This window comes from Aethalodelphis obliquidens, unplaced genomic scaffold (assembly GCF_003676395.1).
Source record: "Aethalodelphis obliquidens isolate GAN/ISIS:26980383/991018 unplaced genomic scaffold, ASM367639v1 scaffold1, whole genome shotgun sequence".
NCBI classification, from domain to species: Eukaryota; Metazoa; Chordata; class Mammalia; order Artiodactyla; family Delphinidae; genus Aethalodelphis; species Aethalodelphis obliquidens.
Genome location: NW_020837945.1, coordinates 74,901,708 through 74,921,889, shown reverse-complemented (window position 1 = coordinate 74,921,889; position 20,182 = coordinate 74,901,708). Strand labels below are relative to the sequence as shown.

General features: G+C 41.4%; 1 protein-coding gene across 1 annotated transcript in view; it reads right to left on the bottom strand.

Moving 5' to 3' along the window:
- The window catches only part of LOC113627926 (putative cation-transporting ATPase 13A5), a 98,469-nt gene that overhangs the window by 39,355 nt on the left and 38,932 nt on the right, over positions 1–20,182 (bottom strand). The window contains 7 exon segments of the mRNA XM_027120972.1: positions 2,592–2,666; positions 2,669–2,734; positions 3,968–3,988; positions 10,451–10,532; positions 13,568–13,718; positions 15,397–15,458; positions 19,685–19,876. Of these exon segments, the coding sequence (XP_026976773.1) occupies positions 2,592–2,666; positions 2,669–2,734; positions 3,968–3,988; positions 10,451–10,532; positions 13,568–13,718; positions 15,397–15,458; positions 19,685–19,876 (649 nt within the window).

The following is a 20,182-nucleotide window of genomic DNA, read 5'->3' as shown; positions in this document are numbered from 1 at the left end:
TTAACTAGAACTAAAAGAAAAATTCCAAAATCTTCTCACCAATGTATTCTGCTTTGAGTCTCTGCTTTATGATTCTTCCCTTTTTCACTGCTTCAGGCACTTGGGTATCTCGGGATTCTACAACATTCTAGCAAAATCCTGTGTCGAGGCCTGTTGCCTCCACTATTCCTATTGCCTGCAGTGCTCCGTCCCTGGATACTTGCATGCTCTGCTCCCTGACTTTACTCAGATCTCTGTTCAAATGTTACCCCCTCAGAGGACTTCCCTAATCTCCCCATGTAATATGGTGCTCTCTGTCATTTTTAAAATCCTTTTAACCTGCTTTTTTTCTTCTTTCAGGGCATTTATCACTGCCTGACAATATTTTATAGATTAACTTATTAATTATTTCCCCCAATTAGGATATAAGCTTTGTGAGGGCAAGGATTTGATTTTATTCACTTCTGAATCCTCAGTGCCTTGAGGGGCATCCAATACATAGTCAAGCTCAATAGAAATTGGCTAAACTCATGAAAGGGTGAATCTTGATAAGGTATTGCTCCTGATTCTTTTTCCCCCTAAGTCATCTCAGGAAACTCTTCTACTTCCCCTTTATGATGTCAGTTTTTTATACATCTTGATTTTCCTAATTGGAAATTTTTGCTGAATATAATTTGACTCAAAAAAAAATCAAAACCCTATTCTTTAACCCTGTTTGAAAATGATAACTATATTCTAGGAAGCATGATAAATAGGCTCCCGATATTCTCTGGGAAAACCTGGGATAGTTGGAAATCCAGCACAATTTATCCTCATTTTTAAATTTTGTCATATTTATAATAATGTCTCTCTCACTGGTGCTTTTAAATGAGAACATCACTGTTTAATTTGTATGTGACAGCTGGGTGGCAGCTACATTCCACTTCTAGCGACATAAATCTTGTCTTCACACATGACCTTAACTTTTATTATTAAAATTTGTATCTTGAAAAATTACAAAATCCTGTGTGTTATGGGTCTTTATGCTTCCTCAAGAATAGCTAACACCTTGAATGTTAAACCTGAGAGTGCCGTTCATATATTTGTGAACCGCATATATTTGTGATTCTATTTAGAAGATTAAAATGTCATGGCGAAAGGCTTCTTAGAGATCACCCAATCCCACATTTTATAGTTGGGGGAAATAGACACAGGGTAAGGAAGGGACGGTGATTACTGATTATATTAGAGTAGATAGACTTAGGTTGTAAATAGTAATGTGGAACCGAGGATATCCACATCTTGTGCAGAGGGGTTAATAATTGTATGTAAGTGAGGATCTCTCTACCAGCAACACAAAATCAAAGATAAGTGATGCAGATGATCTGTTATTCAATTTTCCACAGTATTTCTTTACTCCTTTGTCATAAACAATTCAAAAACAAACTTTAAAAACTGAGAAACTTCGAAAGAAAAAATAATCTACAGATTGTCCTCTGCTGAGGACAATGTATCTCCTGAACGTAATTAAGAATACTGAGTTCTACTTCATATAAGGAACTCAATTTGCACTCACTACCTCTCCAGACTCGAAGGAGGTGTACTACTGATTCTTGAAAGAAGACATATCTAAGGGATTCTGAAGGTCTTTTAAAGTGCCAACTGTATGAATATGATATTAGCATATGTCAAGGATCAGAATTTAGGACAATAAGAATTGGAAGGGGGCTACCAGATGAATAAGGGGTGGCAAAGGACACCTGAAAAAAAATGAACAGCCAAGAACAGACCATCAGTCTGTGAAGGATGGAGTTAATGGGAGCTATGAGGAAGATCAAAATCAGAAAAAAGAGGGACTTCTAAAAAAAGACTCGAAGTAGAGAGAGAAGTTAAAGCAATCATTTGTCAAATCTTAGAATTCTGTGCACAAGTTGATGGCTATCAGCAATTGTAAGGAGAATATAGATGAAAATCAGGAGTAAAAAGGCCAGTTTTATCCAAATGAACTCATTTGAATGCAACAATATTCTTACAAATCTGGGCTGCAGCTTAGAGAGTGCATATGTTTATAAGACTAAGAAACAATACAAATCAGCTCAAAATCTGGCCCTGAAAGATGAAATTGCTGTGAAAATGATCAATTACCTTGCTCTAATACCATCTAATTTACTCTAATCACTTTTTTTTTTCCTAAAAGATTTATCTTTTTTATATTCTCCTCTCATTGATCTAAGACCCCATAAGTGATGCCAGCCCCCAGGAGGTGACAGAGCATCCCTGTCTGCAGAATTAATCTAGGGTTCAGACCTGTCTCTTTGGTTCCTTTTAACACTCCTCATTCTCACCCTCCCTGGTCCTCTGACCCCGCTGTAGCTCCCTGTTCTGGCTTCTGAGGCTTGCTTCACACCTCCCTCTCTGATGGCCCATTGTGGTTGAGCTTTTCTGGCTGACATTTACTCACTGCTTCTCTGCTTTTAAGTTACCACCTCTGCCTTAGCAGATCTACTGAGCCCACTTCCCACTTACCGAGAAAATAACCACCTCCACATTCATTGATTTAGGTTGGTTTGCTCTGTGTGTTTGAGCTTTTAAAATACTTTTGCCTCCTGAAAGAGATAAGTGTCAGTTAGTACCTGTTTCAGATCTGCAGAACCTAGCCAGCATCTCCGGGGCACCTTTCATATAGACACAAAAATAATCCTCCCCTCCAGCTGAATGACCACAGACATCCTCTGCAGGCTGCAGGAAAATGGAAACTGTCGAAAGATGGTGATGGCTTCCAAGTCGTACGTTGTCACAACGTTGATATTTTTCTAGCTGCGTCTAAGGCGATTCCCTCATCAAGTTGTCTGGTCTGCAAGGCCCTTCCCCTTGGCTGCTTGGAGGAATCTGAGTCATCTTCCAGACCAAGTTTGCAGGGCACCACCTCTGTGGTACTTCTCTCCTAAAAACAGTATTTACTCCCACCTCTGGACTCCTGCTGTTCTTTCTTCAGCCTTTATTATAGCACTTGGCACATTATACTGCATTTATTTGCACCTATATTGATTTTTCTATCAGTCCTCATATTCTTCCAGCACAGAGCCCAACATGTCTAGCTTTCTTTTTTTTTGCATTTCTCTTTTTCTATTTTCTTTCCTTTTTTTTCTTTTAAACATCTTTATTGGAGTATAATTGCTTTACAATGGTGTGTTAGTTTCTGCTGTATAACAGAGTGAATCAGCTATACGTATGCATGTATCACCAGATCCCTTCCCTCTTGTGTCTTCCTCCCACCCTCCCTATCCCACCCCTCTAGGTGGACACAAAGCACCAAGCTGATCTCCCTGTGCTATGCGGCTGCTTCCCACTAGCTATCTATTTTACATTTGGTAGTGTATATATGTCCATGCCACTCTCTCACTTCGTCCCAGCTTACCCTTCTCCCTCCACGTGTACTCAAATCCATTCTCTACATCTGCATCTTTATTCCTGTCCTGTCCCTAGGTTCATCAGAACCTTTTTTCTTTTCTTAGATTCCATATATATGTGTTAGCATACAGTATTTGCTTTTCTCTTTCTGACTTACTGCACTCTGAGTGACAGACTCTAGGTCCATCCACTTCACTACAAATAACTCAATTTCATTTCTTTTTATGGCTGAGTAATATTCCATTGTATATATATGCCACATCTTCTTTATCCATTCATCTGTCGATGGACACTTAGGTTGCTTCCATGTCCTGGATATTGTTGCTTCCATGTCCTGGATATTGTAAAGAGTGTTGCAATGAACATTTTTTGAATTATGGTTTTCTCAGGATATATGCCCAGTAGTGGGATAACTGGGTCATATGGTAGTTCTAGTTTTAGTTTTTTAAGGAACCTCCATACTGTTCTCCACAGTGGCTGTATCAATTTAAATTGCTACCAACAGTGTAAGAGGGTTCCCTTTTCTCCACACCCTCTCCAGCATTTATTGTTTGTCGACTTTTTGATGATAGTCATTCTGAGCAGTGTGAGGTAATACCTCCTTGTAGTTTTGACTTACCTTTCTCTAATGATTAGTGATGTTGAGCATCCTTTCATGTGTTTGTTGGCAATCTGTATATCTTCTTTGGAGAAATGTCTATTTAGGTCTTTTGCTCATTTTTGGATTAGGTTGTTTATTTTTTTTGATATTGAGCTGCATGAGCTGCTTGTATATTTTGGAGATTAATCCGTTGTCAGTTGCTTCATTTGCAAATATTTTCTCCCATTCTGAGGGTTGGCTTTTTGTTTTGTTTATGGTTTCCTTTGCTGTGCAAAAGCTTTTAAGTTTCATTAGGTCCCATTTGATTATTTTTGTTTTTATTTCCATTTCTCTAGGAGGTGGGTCAAAAAGGATCTTGTTGTGATTTATGTCAAAGAGTGTTCTTCCTATGTTTTCCCTAAGATTTTTACAGTGTCCGATCTTATAATTAGGTCTTTAATCCATTTTGAGTTTATCTTTGTGTATGGTGTTAGGAAGTGTTGTAATTTCATGATTTTACATGTAGCTGTCCAGTTTTCCCAGCACCACTTATTGAAGAGGCTGTCATTTCTCCATTGTATATTCTTGCCTCCTTTATCAAAGATAAGGTGACCATATGTGTGTGGGTTTTTCTCTGGGCTTTCTATCCTGTTCTACTCATCTATATTTCTGTTTTTGTGCCAGTACCATAGTGTCTTGATTACTGTAGCTTTGAGTATAGTCTGAAGTCAGGGAGCCTGATTCCTCCAGCTCCGTTTTTCTTTCTCAGGATTGCTTTGGCTATTTGGGGTCTTTTGTGTATCCATACAAATTGTGAAATTTTTTGTTCTAGTTCTGTGAAAAATGCCATTGGTAGTTTGATAGGAATTGCATTGAATCTGTAGATTGCTTTGGGTAGTATAGTCATTTTCATGATGTTGATTCTTCTAATCCAAGAACATGGTAAATCTCTCCATCTGTTTGTATCATCTTTAATTTCTTTCATCAGTGTCATAGTTTTCTGCATACAGGTCTTTTTTCTCCTTAGGTAGGCTTATTCTTAGGTATTTTATTCCTTTTGTTGCAATGGCAAATGAGAGTGTTTCCTTAATTTCTCTTTCATATTTTTCATCATTAGTGTATAGGAATGTCAGAGATTTCTGTGCATTAATTTTGTATCCTACTACTTTACCAGATTCATTGATTAGCTCGAGTAGTTTTCTGGTAGCATCTTTTGGATTCTCTATGTATAATACCATGTCATCTGCAAACAGTGAGAGTTTTACTTCTTCTTTTCTGATTTGGATTCCTTTTGCTTCTTTTTCTTCTCTGACTGCTGTGACTAAAAGTTCCAAAACTAAGTGGAATAATAATGGGGAGAGTGGGCAACCTTGTCTTGTTCCTGATCTTAGAGGAAATTGTTTCCATTTTTCACCATTGAGAACGATGTTGGCTGTGGGTTTGTCATTTATGGACTTTATTATGTTGAGGTAGCTTCCCTGTATGCCTACTTTCTGGAGAGTTTTTGTCATAAATGGGTGTTGAATTTTGTTGAAAGATTTTTCTGCATCTATTGAGATTATCATATGTTTTTCTCCTTCAGTTTGTTAATATGGTTTATCACATTGATTGATTTGTGTATATTGAAGACCTTTCATTCCTGGGATAAACCCTACTTGATCATAGTGTATGATCCTTTTAATGTACTGTTGGATTCTGTTTGCTAGTAGTTTCTTCAGGATTTTTGAATCTATCTTCATCAGTGATATTGGCCTGTAGTTTTCTTTTTATGTGGTATCTTTGTCTGTTTTTGGTATCAGGGTGATGGTGGGCTCATAGAATGAGTTTGGGAGTGTTCCTCCCTCTGCTATATTTTGGAAGAGTTTGAGAAGGATAGGTGTTAGCTCTTCTCTAAGAGCTTTGTTTGATAGAATTCGCCTGTGAAGCCAACTGCTCCTGGGCTTTTGTTTGTTGGAAGATTTTTAATCACAGTGTCAATTTCAGTGCTTGTGATTGGTCTGTTTATATTTTCTATTTCTTCCTGGTTCAGCCTCAGAAGGTTGTGTTTTTTAAGAATTTGTCCATTTCTTCCAGGTTGTCCATTTTTTTGGCATATAGTTGCTTGTAGTAATCTCTCATGAACCTTTGTATATCTGCAGTGTCAGTTGTTACTTCTCCTTTTTCATTTCTAATTCTGTTGATTTGAGCCTTCTCCTTTTTTTACTTGATGAGTCTGGCTAATGGTTTATCAATTTTGTTTATCTTCTCAAAGAACAATTTCCCATTGTTTTTGCTGTCTGCCCCGGCTTTTAGTTTTATAGATTTTTGCTATTGTTTCCTTCATTTCTTTTTCATTTATTTCTGATCTGATCTTTATGATTTCTTTCCTTCTGCTAACTTTGGGGGGTTTTTTGTTCTTCTTTCTCTAATTGCTTTAGGTGCAAGTTTAGTTTGTTTATTTGAGATGTTTGTTGTTTCTTGAAGTAGGATTGTATTGTTATAAACTTTCCTCCTAGAACTGCTTTTGCTGCATCCCATAGGTTTTGCGTCATTGTGTTTTCATTGTCATTTGTTTCTAGATATTTTTTTATTTCCTGTTTTATTTCTTCAGGGATCTCTTGGTTATTTAGTAACATACTTTTTAGCCTCCATGTGTTTGTACTTTTTACAGTTTTTCTTTTCTTATCATTGATAACTAGTCTCATAGTTTTGTGGTTGGAAAAGGTACTTGGTACGATTCCAATTTTCTTAAATTTACCAAGGCTTGATTTGTGACCCAAGATATGACCCACCCCGGAGAATGTTCCATGAGCACTTGAGAAGAAAGTGTATTCTGTTGTTATGGATGGAATGTCCTGTATATATCAAGTCCATCTGGTTTAATGTGTCATTTAAAGCTTGTGTTTCCTTATTTATTTTCATTTTGGATGACCTATACATTGCTGAAAGTGGTTGTTAAAGTCCCCTATTGTTATTCTGTTGCTGTCAACTTCCCCTTTTATGGCTGTTAGCATTTGCCTTATGTATTGAGGTTCCCTATGTTGGGTGCATAAATATTTAAAATTGTTATATCTTCTTCTTGGATTGATCCCATGATCATTATGTAGTGTCCTTCTTTGTCTCTTGTAATAGTCTTTATTTTAAAGTCTCTTTTTTTCTGATATGAGAATTGCTACTCCAGCTTTCTTTTGATTTCCATTTGCATGGAATATCTTTTTCCATCCCCTTACTTTCAGTCTGTATGTGTCCCTAGGTCTGAAGTGGGTCTCTTATAGACAGCATATATACGGGGTCATGTTTTTGTATCCACTCAGCCAGTCTGTCTTTTGGTTGGAGCATTTAATCCATTTACATTTAAGGTAATTATCGATATGTATGTTCCTATTACCATTTTCTTAATTGTTTTGAGTTTGTAGGTCTTTTCCTTCTCTTGCGTTTCCTGCCTAGAGAAGTTCCTTTAGCATTTGTTGTAAAACTCGTTTGGTGGTGCTGAATTCTCTTAGCTTTTGCTTGTCTGTAAAGGTTTTAATTTCTCCATCAAATCTGAATGAGGTCCTTGCTTGGTAGAGTAATCTTGGTTGTAGGTTTTTCCCTTTCGTGACTCTAAATATGTCCTGCCACTCCCTTCTGGCTTGCAGAGTTTCTGCTAAAAGATCAGCTGTTAACCTCATGGGGATTCTCTTGTGTGTTATTTGTTGTTTTTCCCTTGCTGCTTTTAATATTTTTTCTTTGTATCTAATTTTTGATAGTTTGATTAATATGTGTCTTGGAGTGTTTCTCCTTGGATTTAACCTGTATGGGACTCTCTGTGCTTCCTGGACTTGACTATTTCTTTTTCCATGTTAGGGAAGTTTTCAACTATAATCTCTTCAAATATTTTTTCAGACCCTTTCTTTTTCTCTTCTTCTTCTGGGACCCCTATAATTTGAATGTTGGTGTGTTTAATGTTGTCCCAGAGGTCTCTGAGACTGCCCTCAATTCTTTTTATTCTTTTTTCTTCATTCTGCTGTGTGGTAATTATTTCCACTATTTATCTTCCAGGTCACTTATCTGTTCTTCTGCTTCATTTATTCTGCTATTGATTCCTTCTAGATAATTTTTAATTTCATTTATTGTGGTGTTCATCATTGTTTGTGTGCTCTTTATTTCTTCTAGGCCCTTGTTAAACGTTTCTTATATTTTCTCCATTCTATTTCCAAGATTTTGGATCATCTTTACTATCATTTCTCTGAATTCTTTTCAGGTAGACTTCCTATGTCCTCTTTATTTGTTTGGTCTGGTGGGTTTTTACCTTGCTTCCTCATCTGCTGCATATTTCTCTGTCTTCTCATTTTGCTTAGCTTACTGTGTTTGGGTCTCCTTTTCACAGGCTGCAGGTTCATAGTTCCCATTGTTTTTGGTGTGTGCCCCCAGTGGGTAAGGTTGGTTCAGTGGGTTGTGTAGGCTTCCTGGTGGAGGGGATTGGTGCCTGTGTTCTGGTGGATGAGGCTGGATCTTGTCTTTCTCGTGGGCAGGACCGTGTCCGGTGGTGTGTTTTGGGGTATCTGTGAAGTTAGTAATACCTTAGGTAGCCTCTCTGCTAATGGGTGGGGTCGTGTTCCTGTCTTGCTAGTTGTTTGGCTTGGGGCGTCTAGCACTGGAGGTTGCTGGCCGTTGGGTGGAGCTGGGTCTTATCATTGAGACGGAGATCTCAGGGAGAGCTTTCGCCAATTGATATTACATGGGGCCGGGATGTCTCTGGTAGTCCAGATTCTGAACTTGGCTCTCCCACCTCAGAGGCTCAGGCCTGACACCAGGCCAGAGCACCAAGACCCTATCAGCCACATGGCTCCAAACAAAAAGGAGAAAAAAATTTAAAAAAATAATAAATAAATAAAAATATTAAAATAAAAAAATTAAAAAGTAATAATATTTAATTAAAAGAAGAGAGCAACCAAACCAATAAACAAAACCACCAATGATAACAAGTGCTAAAAACTATACTAAGATAAACGTAAAAATCAGGAACAGGTCAGTTGCAGACTGCAAACCTTAAGTCTACAGCTGCTCCCAAAATCCACCACCTCAATTTTGGGATGATTCGTTGTCTATTCAGGTATTCCACAGATGCAGGGTACATCAAGTTGATTGTGGGGATTTAATCCGCTGCTTCTGGGGCTGCACAGAGAAATTTCCCTTTGTCTGCTTTGTCCACACAGCTCCTGGAGTTCAACTTTGGTTTTGGCCCCACCTCTTCGTGTAGGTTGCCCTCAGGCATCTGTTCCCTCCCAGACAGGATGGGGTTAAAGCAGCGGCTGATTAGGGGGCTCTGGCTTACTCAGGCCAGAGGGGAGGGAAGGGAACGGTAGTTATAATTGGAATGCAGGGTGAGCCTGTGTCAGCAGAGGCCAGCGTGATGTTGGCAACAGCCTGAGGCGTGCCGCGTGCTCTCCCTGGGAAGTTGTCCCTGGATCACGGGACCCTGGCAGTAGCGGGCTGCACAGCCTCCCGGGTTGGGGAGGGTGTGTGTGGATAGTGACATGCGCTTGCACACAGGCTTCTTGGTGGTGGCAGCAGCAGCCTTAGCGTTTAATGCCTGTCTCTGGTGTCCACGCTGACAGCCACGGCTCGTGCCCTTCTCTGGAGTTGGTTTAGGCAGTACTCTGAATCCCCTCTCCCTGCGCACCCTGAAACAATGGTCTCTTGCCTCTTAGGCAGGTCCAGACTCTCCCGGACTCCCTCCCAGCTAGCTGTGGCGCACTAGCCCCCTTCAGGCTGTGTTCACGCCGCCAACCCCAGTCTTCTCCCTGAGATTTGACCTCCGAAGCCCGAGCCTCAGCTCTCAGCCCCGCTGGCCCCGGCGGGTGAGCAGACAAGCCTCTCGGGCTGGTGAGTGCCGGTCGGCCCTGATCCTCTGTGCGGGAATCTCTCCACTTTGCCCTCTGCACCCCTGTTGCTGCGCTCTCTTCCATGGCTCCGAAGCTTCCCCCGGGCCATCCCCTGTCCCCGCCAGTGAAGGGGCTTCCTAGTGTGTGGAAACTTTTCCTCCTTCACAGCTCCCTCCCAGAGATGCAGCTCCCATCCCTATTCTTTTGTCTCTGTTTTTTTTCTTTTGCCCTACCCAGGTACGTGGGGAATTTCTTGCCTTTTGGGAAATCTGAGGTCTTCTGCCAGCATTCAGTAGATGTTCTGTAGGAGTTGTTCCACATGTAGATATATTTTTGATGTATTTGTGGGGAAGAAGGTGATCTCCACGTCTTACTTCTCCGCCATCTTGAAGGTCCCTCCCAGCATGTCTAGTTTTGAAGTCACTTTATGCCTTAGCACTTAGCACAGTGCTCGAGCATACATAGGTACCTCATGAGTGTTTGTTGAATAAATTAATGGATAAATTCAGGAATGAAGGAATGAGCAAACTGACCATGGATACTGTTAGGATAAAACAAAATAATAGGAATATAAAAATATGTAAAAGACAGGGGAGTTTCACCAGTTTTAAGGGGGAATATTTATATAATTTAAAAAAAGCAAATCATACCCAACTGGCTTTTGGTCCTGGTTTTATTACCATGTTGGAAACTGATATCCCAAATTTACAGTAGTCTACATTGCAATCTTCCGTTATCTGTTTTAAAATGAAAACATTCATAAGATTCCTTAGAGAAAAATAATAAGAAAGAAATATCTCTCTAATAAATATCTAAATAGCACTTTAATCTCTTCAAAACCCTTTTCATGTATTTTCTCTTGTAGGCCAATTATCTTAATACCATCATTGTCAAATTTCTGTTGTGTTGATTTATATTAAGGACCTTATTGTAAAATGTCAAAAAGCCAGAATTATTGTGACTACATTTTAAGTAGTAATTGGTGGAGGAAGTGCTAACTACAGCCCATTGGCTCTTCCTAAAAGGCATGTCTTGTAAATGGATGAGGGTTGAAGTGGAGATCTATTCTCCAATATACCTGAGCACACTAGCTCTCAGATGACAGAGGGTTGAGTCTTGAGATAAACACGATACTATTTCTTATGCTCTATCTATGCTACTAGCTTAATTCGTTAGCTAGAGAGTTACAAGTTAGCTGCTAGCAAATTAGAAAGCATATTTGAAAATAATTTGTATTCTTTGGGTGTTACAACAGTATAAGTTATACCATCTGAGAAACCAATATTAAGCTAAAATATGGTAAAGGCAGTCAGATATATAAATAGCACAAGTCAGAAAATAGGAGACAACATCTGGTTTCCGCTCTATCACTTACTTGTTCAACCTTGGGGATATCACCTCATTTCTGCAGATCTCAATTTCTTCTGAAAAATATCATGACATCCCTTCTAGTGCTAATATTCTTAGAGTCTGTAAGGACATTTTCCCTCCCCGTTATGCTTAGTGAAAGGAACTACCAAAAGATATTTCACTAGAGACTCTTTCTCATCCAGCTTTAAACTCAATGAACAATTTGCACTTTCTTTGCTTGGGGTGGATATAACTGGTCTTAAAGACAGTACTTACAGAGCTAATACTATAGATTTATGTCCTCACATAAGACCCCAACTTGTATGTCATTTGTACAAAGAGATCAAGCCTCCTCCATTGGAGAAGGGGGCACTGTTAGAACCAGGATCAAAGTCACATACAGCAATAATGACCATGTGCAACTCCTCACTGTGTCAGCACCAATGATGCTGGTAAGGACTTTGCTTATAAAAATTACACTGGTTCCTCTCCATTAAGATCCAGAAAAGTGATTTTAGTCTTGCTCTTATATTGTGAATAAAAATATTTCCTGCAATATCAGCAAAGGACATTGGAACCATCAAGCCATCACATTACAGCTGCCTAGATGGTGAGCCCTCAGGGAACTCGGGATAGAAATAGGATGCCTGCCATCTAGCAGTCAGCCTCTGCAGGCACCCCTGACAGTGCACCCTGAGGAGACTCAGGATGAGAAAACACAGGATGCTGGCCCCAGAGAGCTGAGGTGCATATCAAAGGAATGATTTCAGTGAGCCCAGACTCTTGCATTTTCCCATACATATAAAAGTGCTGAATTCCTTAACTTGAGATATCTTGTTGCCTTTAATTAACAGTAATCTTTTGATTTGACTACCTGGTCTTTGTTGCAAAAACTCCTTTGTATCCTGGCTCCCCCTCCCCGCCCAACTTGCCTCTTGTAGTCCGTCAGAATTATCTGAGATGCTGTGCCCTGGGCTCAAGTCCTCAGTTTTGTCTGCCACATAAAATATAACTCTCGACTTTTAGGTTGCGAATTTTTTTTCAGTCGACAATATCAAGCATTTCTCCACAGCAAATGCTCTCATTTGAATGTACTGATACCAGAAATTTCCCTGTTTACCAGGTTTGGCCTTTCATTACTTTGGCCTCTAGAAAGCTACAATTTTCCTACAATAAATCTTTGAATTAGCCTCTTTGTGAGGTGTTCTCCATGTCTGGACAGGCATCTGTTTTCATTCCTTTACAACTCTGTTTAAATGCTGTCCTGTATTTTCTGTGTCACTGTAAGTAGCTTTAGAACATTTTTTTGGAGGGCAGAACAATGTAGTTGATTAACTAACTAAGGAATGAATGAATGCTCTCCGTTGTTTGGGCACTTTACGATGCATGCCGCCCCTTCAGGCTCACAGTCTCAACCTGCTCCTGAATGAGGCATTATTACCCAAATGCGCAGATGAGGTCATGACTCAGAAGCTTGTTCTGGATTTGGGGTCTTGCATCTAGAGAGTGGCGGAATCAAGAGGTTTTCCCACTGTGTCATGACAGTCACCAGTGGGGAGTCTTATAACCTTCAGCTGTCATCTACATTCACCTCAGGAAACCGAACCCATTGGATTGAGGGACCTCCATTCTGGTTTTGAGACCTATACTGTCTAGTACAGTAGCTACGAGCCACTTGTGGCTATTTAAATTTAAATTAGTTAAAATAAATAAAATTTAAAATCCAGTTCCTTAGATGCATACCCACAGTTCATGTGTTCAGTAGCCAACGTGGCTAGTGGCTACAGCATTAATGGTACTGCTTTAGACTAGTGTTTTTCCAAGAGTGTTTTGTACCATGTTTTGGCCTGTCAAGGTTTTCTGTGGTGAAATAGGTTTAGTAAATGCTGCGTATTATATTCCCTCTTGAATATTCACAATGCACCACACTATATTACAGAAATCCTAAAGGGCTTCCCTGGTGGCGCAGTGGTTGAGAGTCCGCCTGCCGGTGCAGGGGACGTGGGTTCGTGCCCCGGTCCGGGAGGATCCCACGTGCCACGGAGCGGCTGGGCCCGTGAGCCAGGGCCACTGGGCCTGCGCATCTGGAGCCTGTGCTCCGCAGCGGGAGAGGCCGCAGCAGTGAGAGGCCCGCATACCGCAAAAAAAAAAAAAAAAAAAAAGAAATCCTAAAGAAATCAGCTTAACTTTGTTTGAACAGCAGTTCTCAAATTTATTTGATCATGGAACCCTAGCTCATGTTGCACTAGTTAATAGAGTCTTGGAGCAGGGACTGGGAAATTCAGGTAGGATCAGACCCTCATTCACATATTGTTATGAATCTTCTCTGGGTTTCAACCAAAGTTAGAAATGCCTTGGAACTCCTGGTAAGTATTTCTTCCAGTTTTCCTCATTCAGTAGAGCCAGGAAATAATCACCTTACTCAAGCTGTGACCTCAAACATTTTGAGGTCCAGTGGATCTCCCTGGATGGTCCTATCGAGAAGGATCAGAGAGTGGCAGCTGGCCATGGCCACACACAGTGGGCCCCAGGGCAGAGCCTTGCCTGAGGCAAAGCTGTGGACTTCCTGGAAACTGGTAGAGAAGATCATTAGTAAGTTAAGATCTTCAACAAAATCATTCTGCACACTCTGCCCCTTAAAATCTTATTAACATAAGCTTCAATAATACCTAACCCCTATGCTCAAAAGCTTCAATAGCTCCCCATGCCCTGTACAATAAATTCCAAGTAGAGTATTTGGGTATAATCACAGGGGCTTTTGTCAGGTTGCCTGCCGCCAGCCCACAAGGTGGCAGTGTTGCAGGAAAGCACATTGTGGGAAGGCTCAGAGCTGACATCTGTGAACTGCAAAGTTGCTTCTGCAAAGCCACCCAACCCAGGCAAGAAGTCTCCAGGCCAATGGGGTAGCAGGGATGGAAAGGAAGCCTGCCTGCTGGCTCCTTTCTTCTTCAAGTAAAAGCAGGCATGGGCTCAAATAGTTCTCACTAATTGGCCCTTTGGCCTTCGCCTGTATTTGACAGCAGACTGGCTTGCCTTACCTTCTCTCCTCCCATCTTAGAGCTGAATAATAATTGTTTCTAGTGGTTTCTACTTCCCCCAAAGTTTCAGAGTACCAGTGGCAAGGGAGGGAGAGAAGGGGTGGAAACTGCAAACATCCCTTTCCCCTTTCACTGCTCTGGCCAGTAGAGGCCCTACCTGTCTGGACAAAGGCCTGGCCTGGGCATCGGAGCAGCCAGAAGCAGAGACACACAAATAGGGCTAGAACCCAGGTATCTTCTGCAACGTCACACTGCCTGACTGCTGTTCTCTTGTGCCAGTGCTGAACCCAGTCCCGTCACCATCCTGGAGAACCCCTGCCTGACTCCTTCAATAACAGCAGCCTCAGCCAGAGTTTGGAGCCCAGGTGGGGTACCCAGAGCTTAAGAGCAGAGGTATCTCCACTCTGACTGAGAAGGCGGGTCCCAGCCCTGCAAGAAACGGAGCTCGGGGGCACTCTGTGAAGATGGGCAGTCTCTCCTGTCTCTAGCTCTGTTCTAGGGTAGTGTCTATGTGATTGCCCTCTCCGCTCCATAGTGCCAGTTTTTAAACCATGTCTGTAAAAATTCTAGCCATTCCCCCTTCAAAACCTATCTCAAATGCTATCTCCCCCAGGTGGTATTCCTTGATCCATTCATTTTCAAAATGAATTCCTACCTTTTATCCACTATGTTATTATAAAAATCAGAAATGTGTTTTTTTGTCTTTTTTATCAAGCAATCTTTATTATGTCTTCTTCTGTATCGTGATATCCGTACCTTAATCATAATTCTTTTCCTGGCCTGTGTAGTACATTGAAGGTGGGTGCATTTGCAACTTTTATCCAACTAGAGTGTGAACTCCATGATGGGGGGAGATGGAGGTTTTCCTTTCTGGATTTCCTACCTCACAAGCCGCCCAGGAAGTCTGTGTGGTTTTTAATTAAGCATAGTCCTGATTTCACTCTTTGCTTTTTTGTTTTATTCATTCAACTACCTAATCATCCACTTTATTCTATTCCAGTTTTCATGTGGAGTTTGAAGACCTACTTTCCCCATCTGATTCTGAACTTAGAACTCATTTAATTTAGCACGTTAGACTAATGGGGAGCTGGTACCAGCCAATTATTATGTATATTTTTATGTGAGATTCATCCCTCAACACAAGAAGGATGAATTGAAGTGTCACCTGGGTAGCCCCACCAATCACACACTCCATCTTCGCTAAAGGGCCTACCAGTTGTCAGCAGTAGGAGCAGTCCCCCAGAGGTCCAGTCCATCTTCTGTAAGAGTGCCAGTCTACAAGATAATTAGAATGGGTTTTAGCAGAAGATTTAGAGCTTTTAATTATATCATGATTTACACAAAACTCAAGCTCCTAAGAAATTACAGTATATTTAGTTGTCCCAAGCCCTTTTATTTAACATTAAATGTGTTTATTTGATTAAAATTTTTTTTCATTATTGTGTTTATCCACAGTAAATGTGATACTCAGTTTTCCATTAGCTTTTTTTTTTTCTTCCAAGACAGATTTTTAAAAATTTGTATTCTCCATTTGTTCAAAGATTCCTTTTTAAATTAAATTTTATATTTTTTATATTTTATTTTTATTGAAGTATATCTGATGTAAAATATTCTATAAGTTACATATATATAATATAGTAATTCACAATTTTTAAAGGTTATACTCCATTTATACTAATTATAAAATATTGGCCAAGCCCTTATTGGTAAACATCAAATTTTAAGTCAGAGAAGAGTGCCTGAAAGAAAGATTCAGCATGTGACAAATGATTCCCAAAAGACGGTGTTGAAAATTAGGTGAGTCTAGTCATTAAATAGTACAAAATGCAAGTGTTTTGTTTCTGTTTGTTTATTGTTGTGACCGTTGCTGTTGCTGAATGAGAGAGGTTTAGTGGATAGAAATCCAACAAGAACCAGCTTGAGTTTGACTTTTCAGTTGGCACCTGCTGTCTTTCTAAACCAGAGCTCAGAATTTTTTTCTTTCTTTGCAAGACTATTGAGTTTCCAGTCTGCCATCTGGTTCACAGCTATCTTCCTAAAAATATGGGAGACATGGTGACTGTCCAGATTGATAATGAAATGTTGATAAAGGGCTTTAAGGCTACAGAGGGAAGTAAAGTGCTAATAATAAATATTAATTAATGCCCAGGAATGGGTTTTACTGTTAGATCAAGAGGAAAATGGTTGAGAGAGTTGATTTGCTGTACTGTGTGAAAGTATTTGACAGATAATGTAATAGAGAAAGCAAAATGGAACTGAGTACTATCACAGCACTTTTAATTTGCTCATTGCTTCACAGTCAGTTATTAATTACAAACCCCGGTGTCTTTACTCAGTAGGCCAATTGCATTAGGCCTGCTCAACACCCAGTCAGAGTAAGGAAGTGGTTACCGCTGCCTCAGCACTGTCAAGGCCAAGCAAAGCACTGCCAAGCCCTAGGGAATATCCTCTTCAACACTGACACCCAGGTCTCTTACACTATTTTTCTTGAAGGTCATCTCAGTATAAGACACTGGAGTTTCTAGTTTTCTATCAAATGGTATCTTTTATCATTACAGCATATAGCATTAGCGTCATGCTTTACAGTGAAGTGCTTACAATGTTTTCACTTCTTACAACTGAGTAAATAGGGTAGAGACAGTCTCAGCTTAGGGGTGAAATGAGCAGCCCCAGGGTCTAGGGGCCCGTAGGTTGGAGAGAAAGAACCGGAATCCAGCCCATCTGGAGACTTCCACCAGATGACAAATGTTAAATGAATTCTGCAAAGCATGTGGAGAGACAAAGTCCATACTGGGCTTCTGGATTAAAGAAGTAAGGAATGTTTGTTTCATTAATTCATTTGGACTTCATGGAGAGTTAGCGTGCCTTTGTGTAAGTTATTCCTTCAAGAACAAAAACCGCAAAACAAAACAAAACAAAAAAACAAATAAAACACTATCTGCTTCATTTCCCTCCTGTATTTTATAAGGACCCCAACATGTGTGTTTAGATTCCAAATGCTCTTGAGTGGTTCCATTTCAAAAACAGTTAGCAACTTAATTCAAACTGAAATGTTTTTCTGATGATTAGATTATGTTTTAAACATCAATATCTTGAACATGAAAACAGAGATGCTACTGCAGCAAAACAGATATGGGACCATGTTATTTCTCTATGTGAAAATGACCCTTATACAATAAAACTAGCCATAAATGGAAAAAAAAATCTAAATTACAGTTGCTGTTTTAAAGGGAATAAGATAGAAAAAGAAAACTTAGCATACATACTAGCCCTGGCTTGGGCTGAATTGAATAGAAAAGGAAGAGAGAACTTGCTTTAAGGAACTTATAACAAACCAACGTAAACTAGAAATATATGGGAACAAATGTACTCAGAAGCCCAGTGGTGAATATCTTCTAAATTGAAATAACACTAGATGGAAATTCAATTAATTGTGGAGGGCTTTATTTCACCATCATGTTGGTAGAGTTTTATAATATTAAAGCTAGAAAGAAACAGAGATCATTGTAGTTCAACCTTCTTATCTTAAAAAGTCACATGGAAACTTAGTATCAAATTCAGGATTAGTTTCTCATTTTGCCCATTCCCAACCAAGAGTCCTTTGCACAATAAGATGACATATGGAGTTTGGACACATCTTCTGTTGAGCATCCCTAAGACAGCCTTGCAAAGGAGCACATGAGGTTGTGGAGGGAAAAGCTTTCTACGGGACGGAAACACCTCTGAAAAAATTAGTGTTAGAAAGAGATAAGTAATGAACGCATTTTCTAAATCTCCCTCCTATATTCAGACACTGGGGAGGCTGCTGGGTAAGTAACAGGAATCCCTATTGGGGGCTGTTCTTTGGCCCTGCATCTAAAAGGAAGCTACCGTTAAGTTAACCCCACAGGACCTTCTTTGTCAAAGGAAACTAGAAAAGAATAGAACTGAACTAATGGAAGAGCTATGCCACTTCCACCTGGGGACCGTCTCTCCAGCTTGTATTCTGCTGTCTATTCCCACCCTCCTTGTCTAGGACTAGAAGCCATCTCTTCCATTGTGCCACGGTAGCCTCCTGACTCAGTCTTAGCTCCCTTTCATCCTTTCTCACCAATTCCCCATATGGAATAAATAAAACATGCCTATAGAGATATCACCATCTTCCTAAAAAATGAGAAGGGCTCCCATTCTCCTGCACCACCAGGCCCCACTCCTTAGCTTAGCACATCATGCCCTGAGCAATTGGGTTCCTCCACTCCAGCTGTATCCCCACAACACAGCCACGTTCTCGCCACCCAGGGTCCTGCCCCCCGCCTGCTGCAGCTCTGGCATCCCTGTGCTGCTGGGCTACTCACCATGGGGCCCATTCTGTCTGACAACCAAAGCCACAGCTCAGAGGTGACCTCCCACCCGTGACAGGTAACTGCCCACCAATGCTTGGCTCACACCCTCCTCAGCACGCATTTCACTGCATTTTCATCGTCTATCCCTTTTACCTGCTTCCTCAGCTATACATGAGCTTCTCAAGAGCTCATCTCATTAACGGCACTCTCTGCCAATGAGGGTTAACGAAAAAGTGGCAAGGCCTTGATCAATTATTCTCATACAAATGAACCGAAGACACGGAGGGACCAGGCCAGGTGCCCTGCCTTCGAGTGGGTAAACCTGCTACCCGAGCCGAGGCGGCTGATGCTACAGCCCCACCAGGTCCCCCGTGGGAGAGCCATGGAGAGGGGTCCTGGGGCCTGTCCGATAACAGCTGTCCCCTTCTCTGGACATACTCCCCTTCTGCCACCTTTCCAGGCTCTAAGCACAGGCAACCCGCCCCAGTCCTGAGTCTTGACACCCTGTGAAGCAAAGGAGAAAAGAGGGGCCGGAGTGGGTAAACACGGGTGGCAGCTCCCTCCCTCCCTTTCCTAAAAAGAAGCAGCGGAGGAGAAAGGAATATGCTCGCTTAAGCTCTGGACAAAGAACTTCGGGGAACAGAAATGTTCCTCACGGGCTTCCCTGGTGGCGCAGTGGTTGAGAGTCCGCCTGCTGATGCAGAGGACACGGGTTCGTGCCCCGGTCCCACAGGCCGCGGAGCGGCCGGGCCCGTGAGCCATGGCCGCTGAGCCTGCGCATCCGGAGCCTGTGCTCCGCAACGGGAGAGGCCACGACAGTGAGAGGCCCGCGTACCGCAAAAAAAAAAAAAAAAAAGAAAGAAATGTTCCTCATAAGTTTTGCCTGAAAAAATGTAGTCAATCAGAAAAGTTATTACAGTAAGAGACGGTTTTGAATCCCAAAACAGGCACGAAAATATTAAATTTGACAGGGAAGAAATTCATGATGTGATGGCTAAACCACTTCCTCAGGACTCAGGAAAGAGGGCTTCTAGAATGTGATCTCACACTAGCTCCCTGTGTGACCTTCATGACCTCCGTGTTCCCATCTGTCCCACGAGGGTGCTGGGCTAGACAGGCTTCCCAGCTTGGCTATGTCTAGAGATCTTTAACCTCCAACCTGGAAAGTTTAGCTCGTGCTTTGTCAAAGCACACGAGGTTGATTTGCCTGCACATTTTGATTCTCTGCGGGGAGATCCAGAAGATTTTCTTCTTCTTCAGCCTTCTTTGTGCATACACGATGCCTGTGGTCAGGGAGGGCGGCTGGCAGCACAGGAGGGACAGCATGGAGAGGAGGGGCAGGGCCGTGGTTGCAGTATCTTTTGGAGAGACCTGGGGAGGGGAGGGGCATACAGGTTGGCCTGGCAGAGAGGGCCAGAACCCTTCCTGGCACCATCTCCTGCTGCGCCACTGGGGTTCTAGAAGCTCAGAATAAGCTTCAGTCTTGGTGGGACTGATGGTTCTCTTGGCTGTGCCTGAGGAATCAACTAATTGTCTTCCACCACAAAACAAAGGAGACCCCGGATCACCACCTCACGTCTTACTGTCCTTGACCCTGCTTCTCTCCACTGAGCCTTCCCTCCGACCAGAGTGCCACCCCTTCTCTGCTCATCAGATGTCCTCACAGCCTCTGGACTT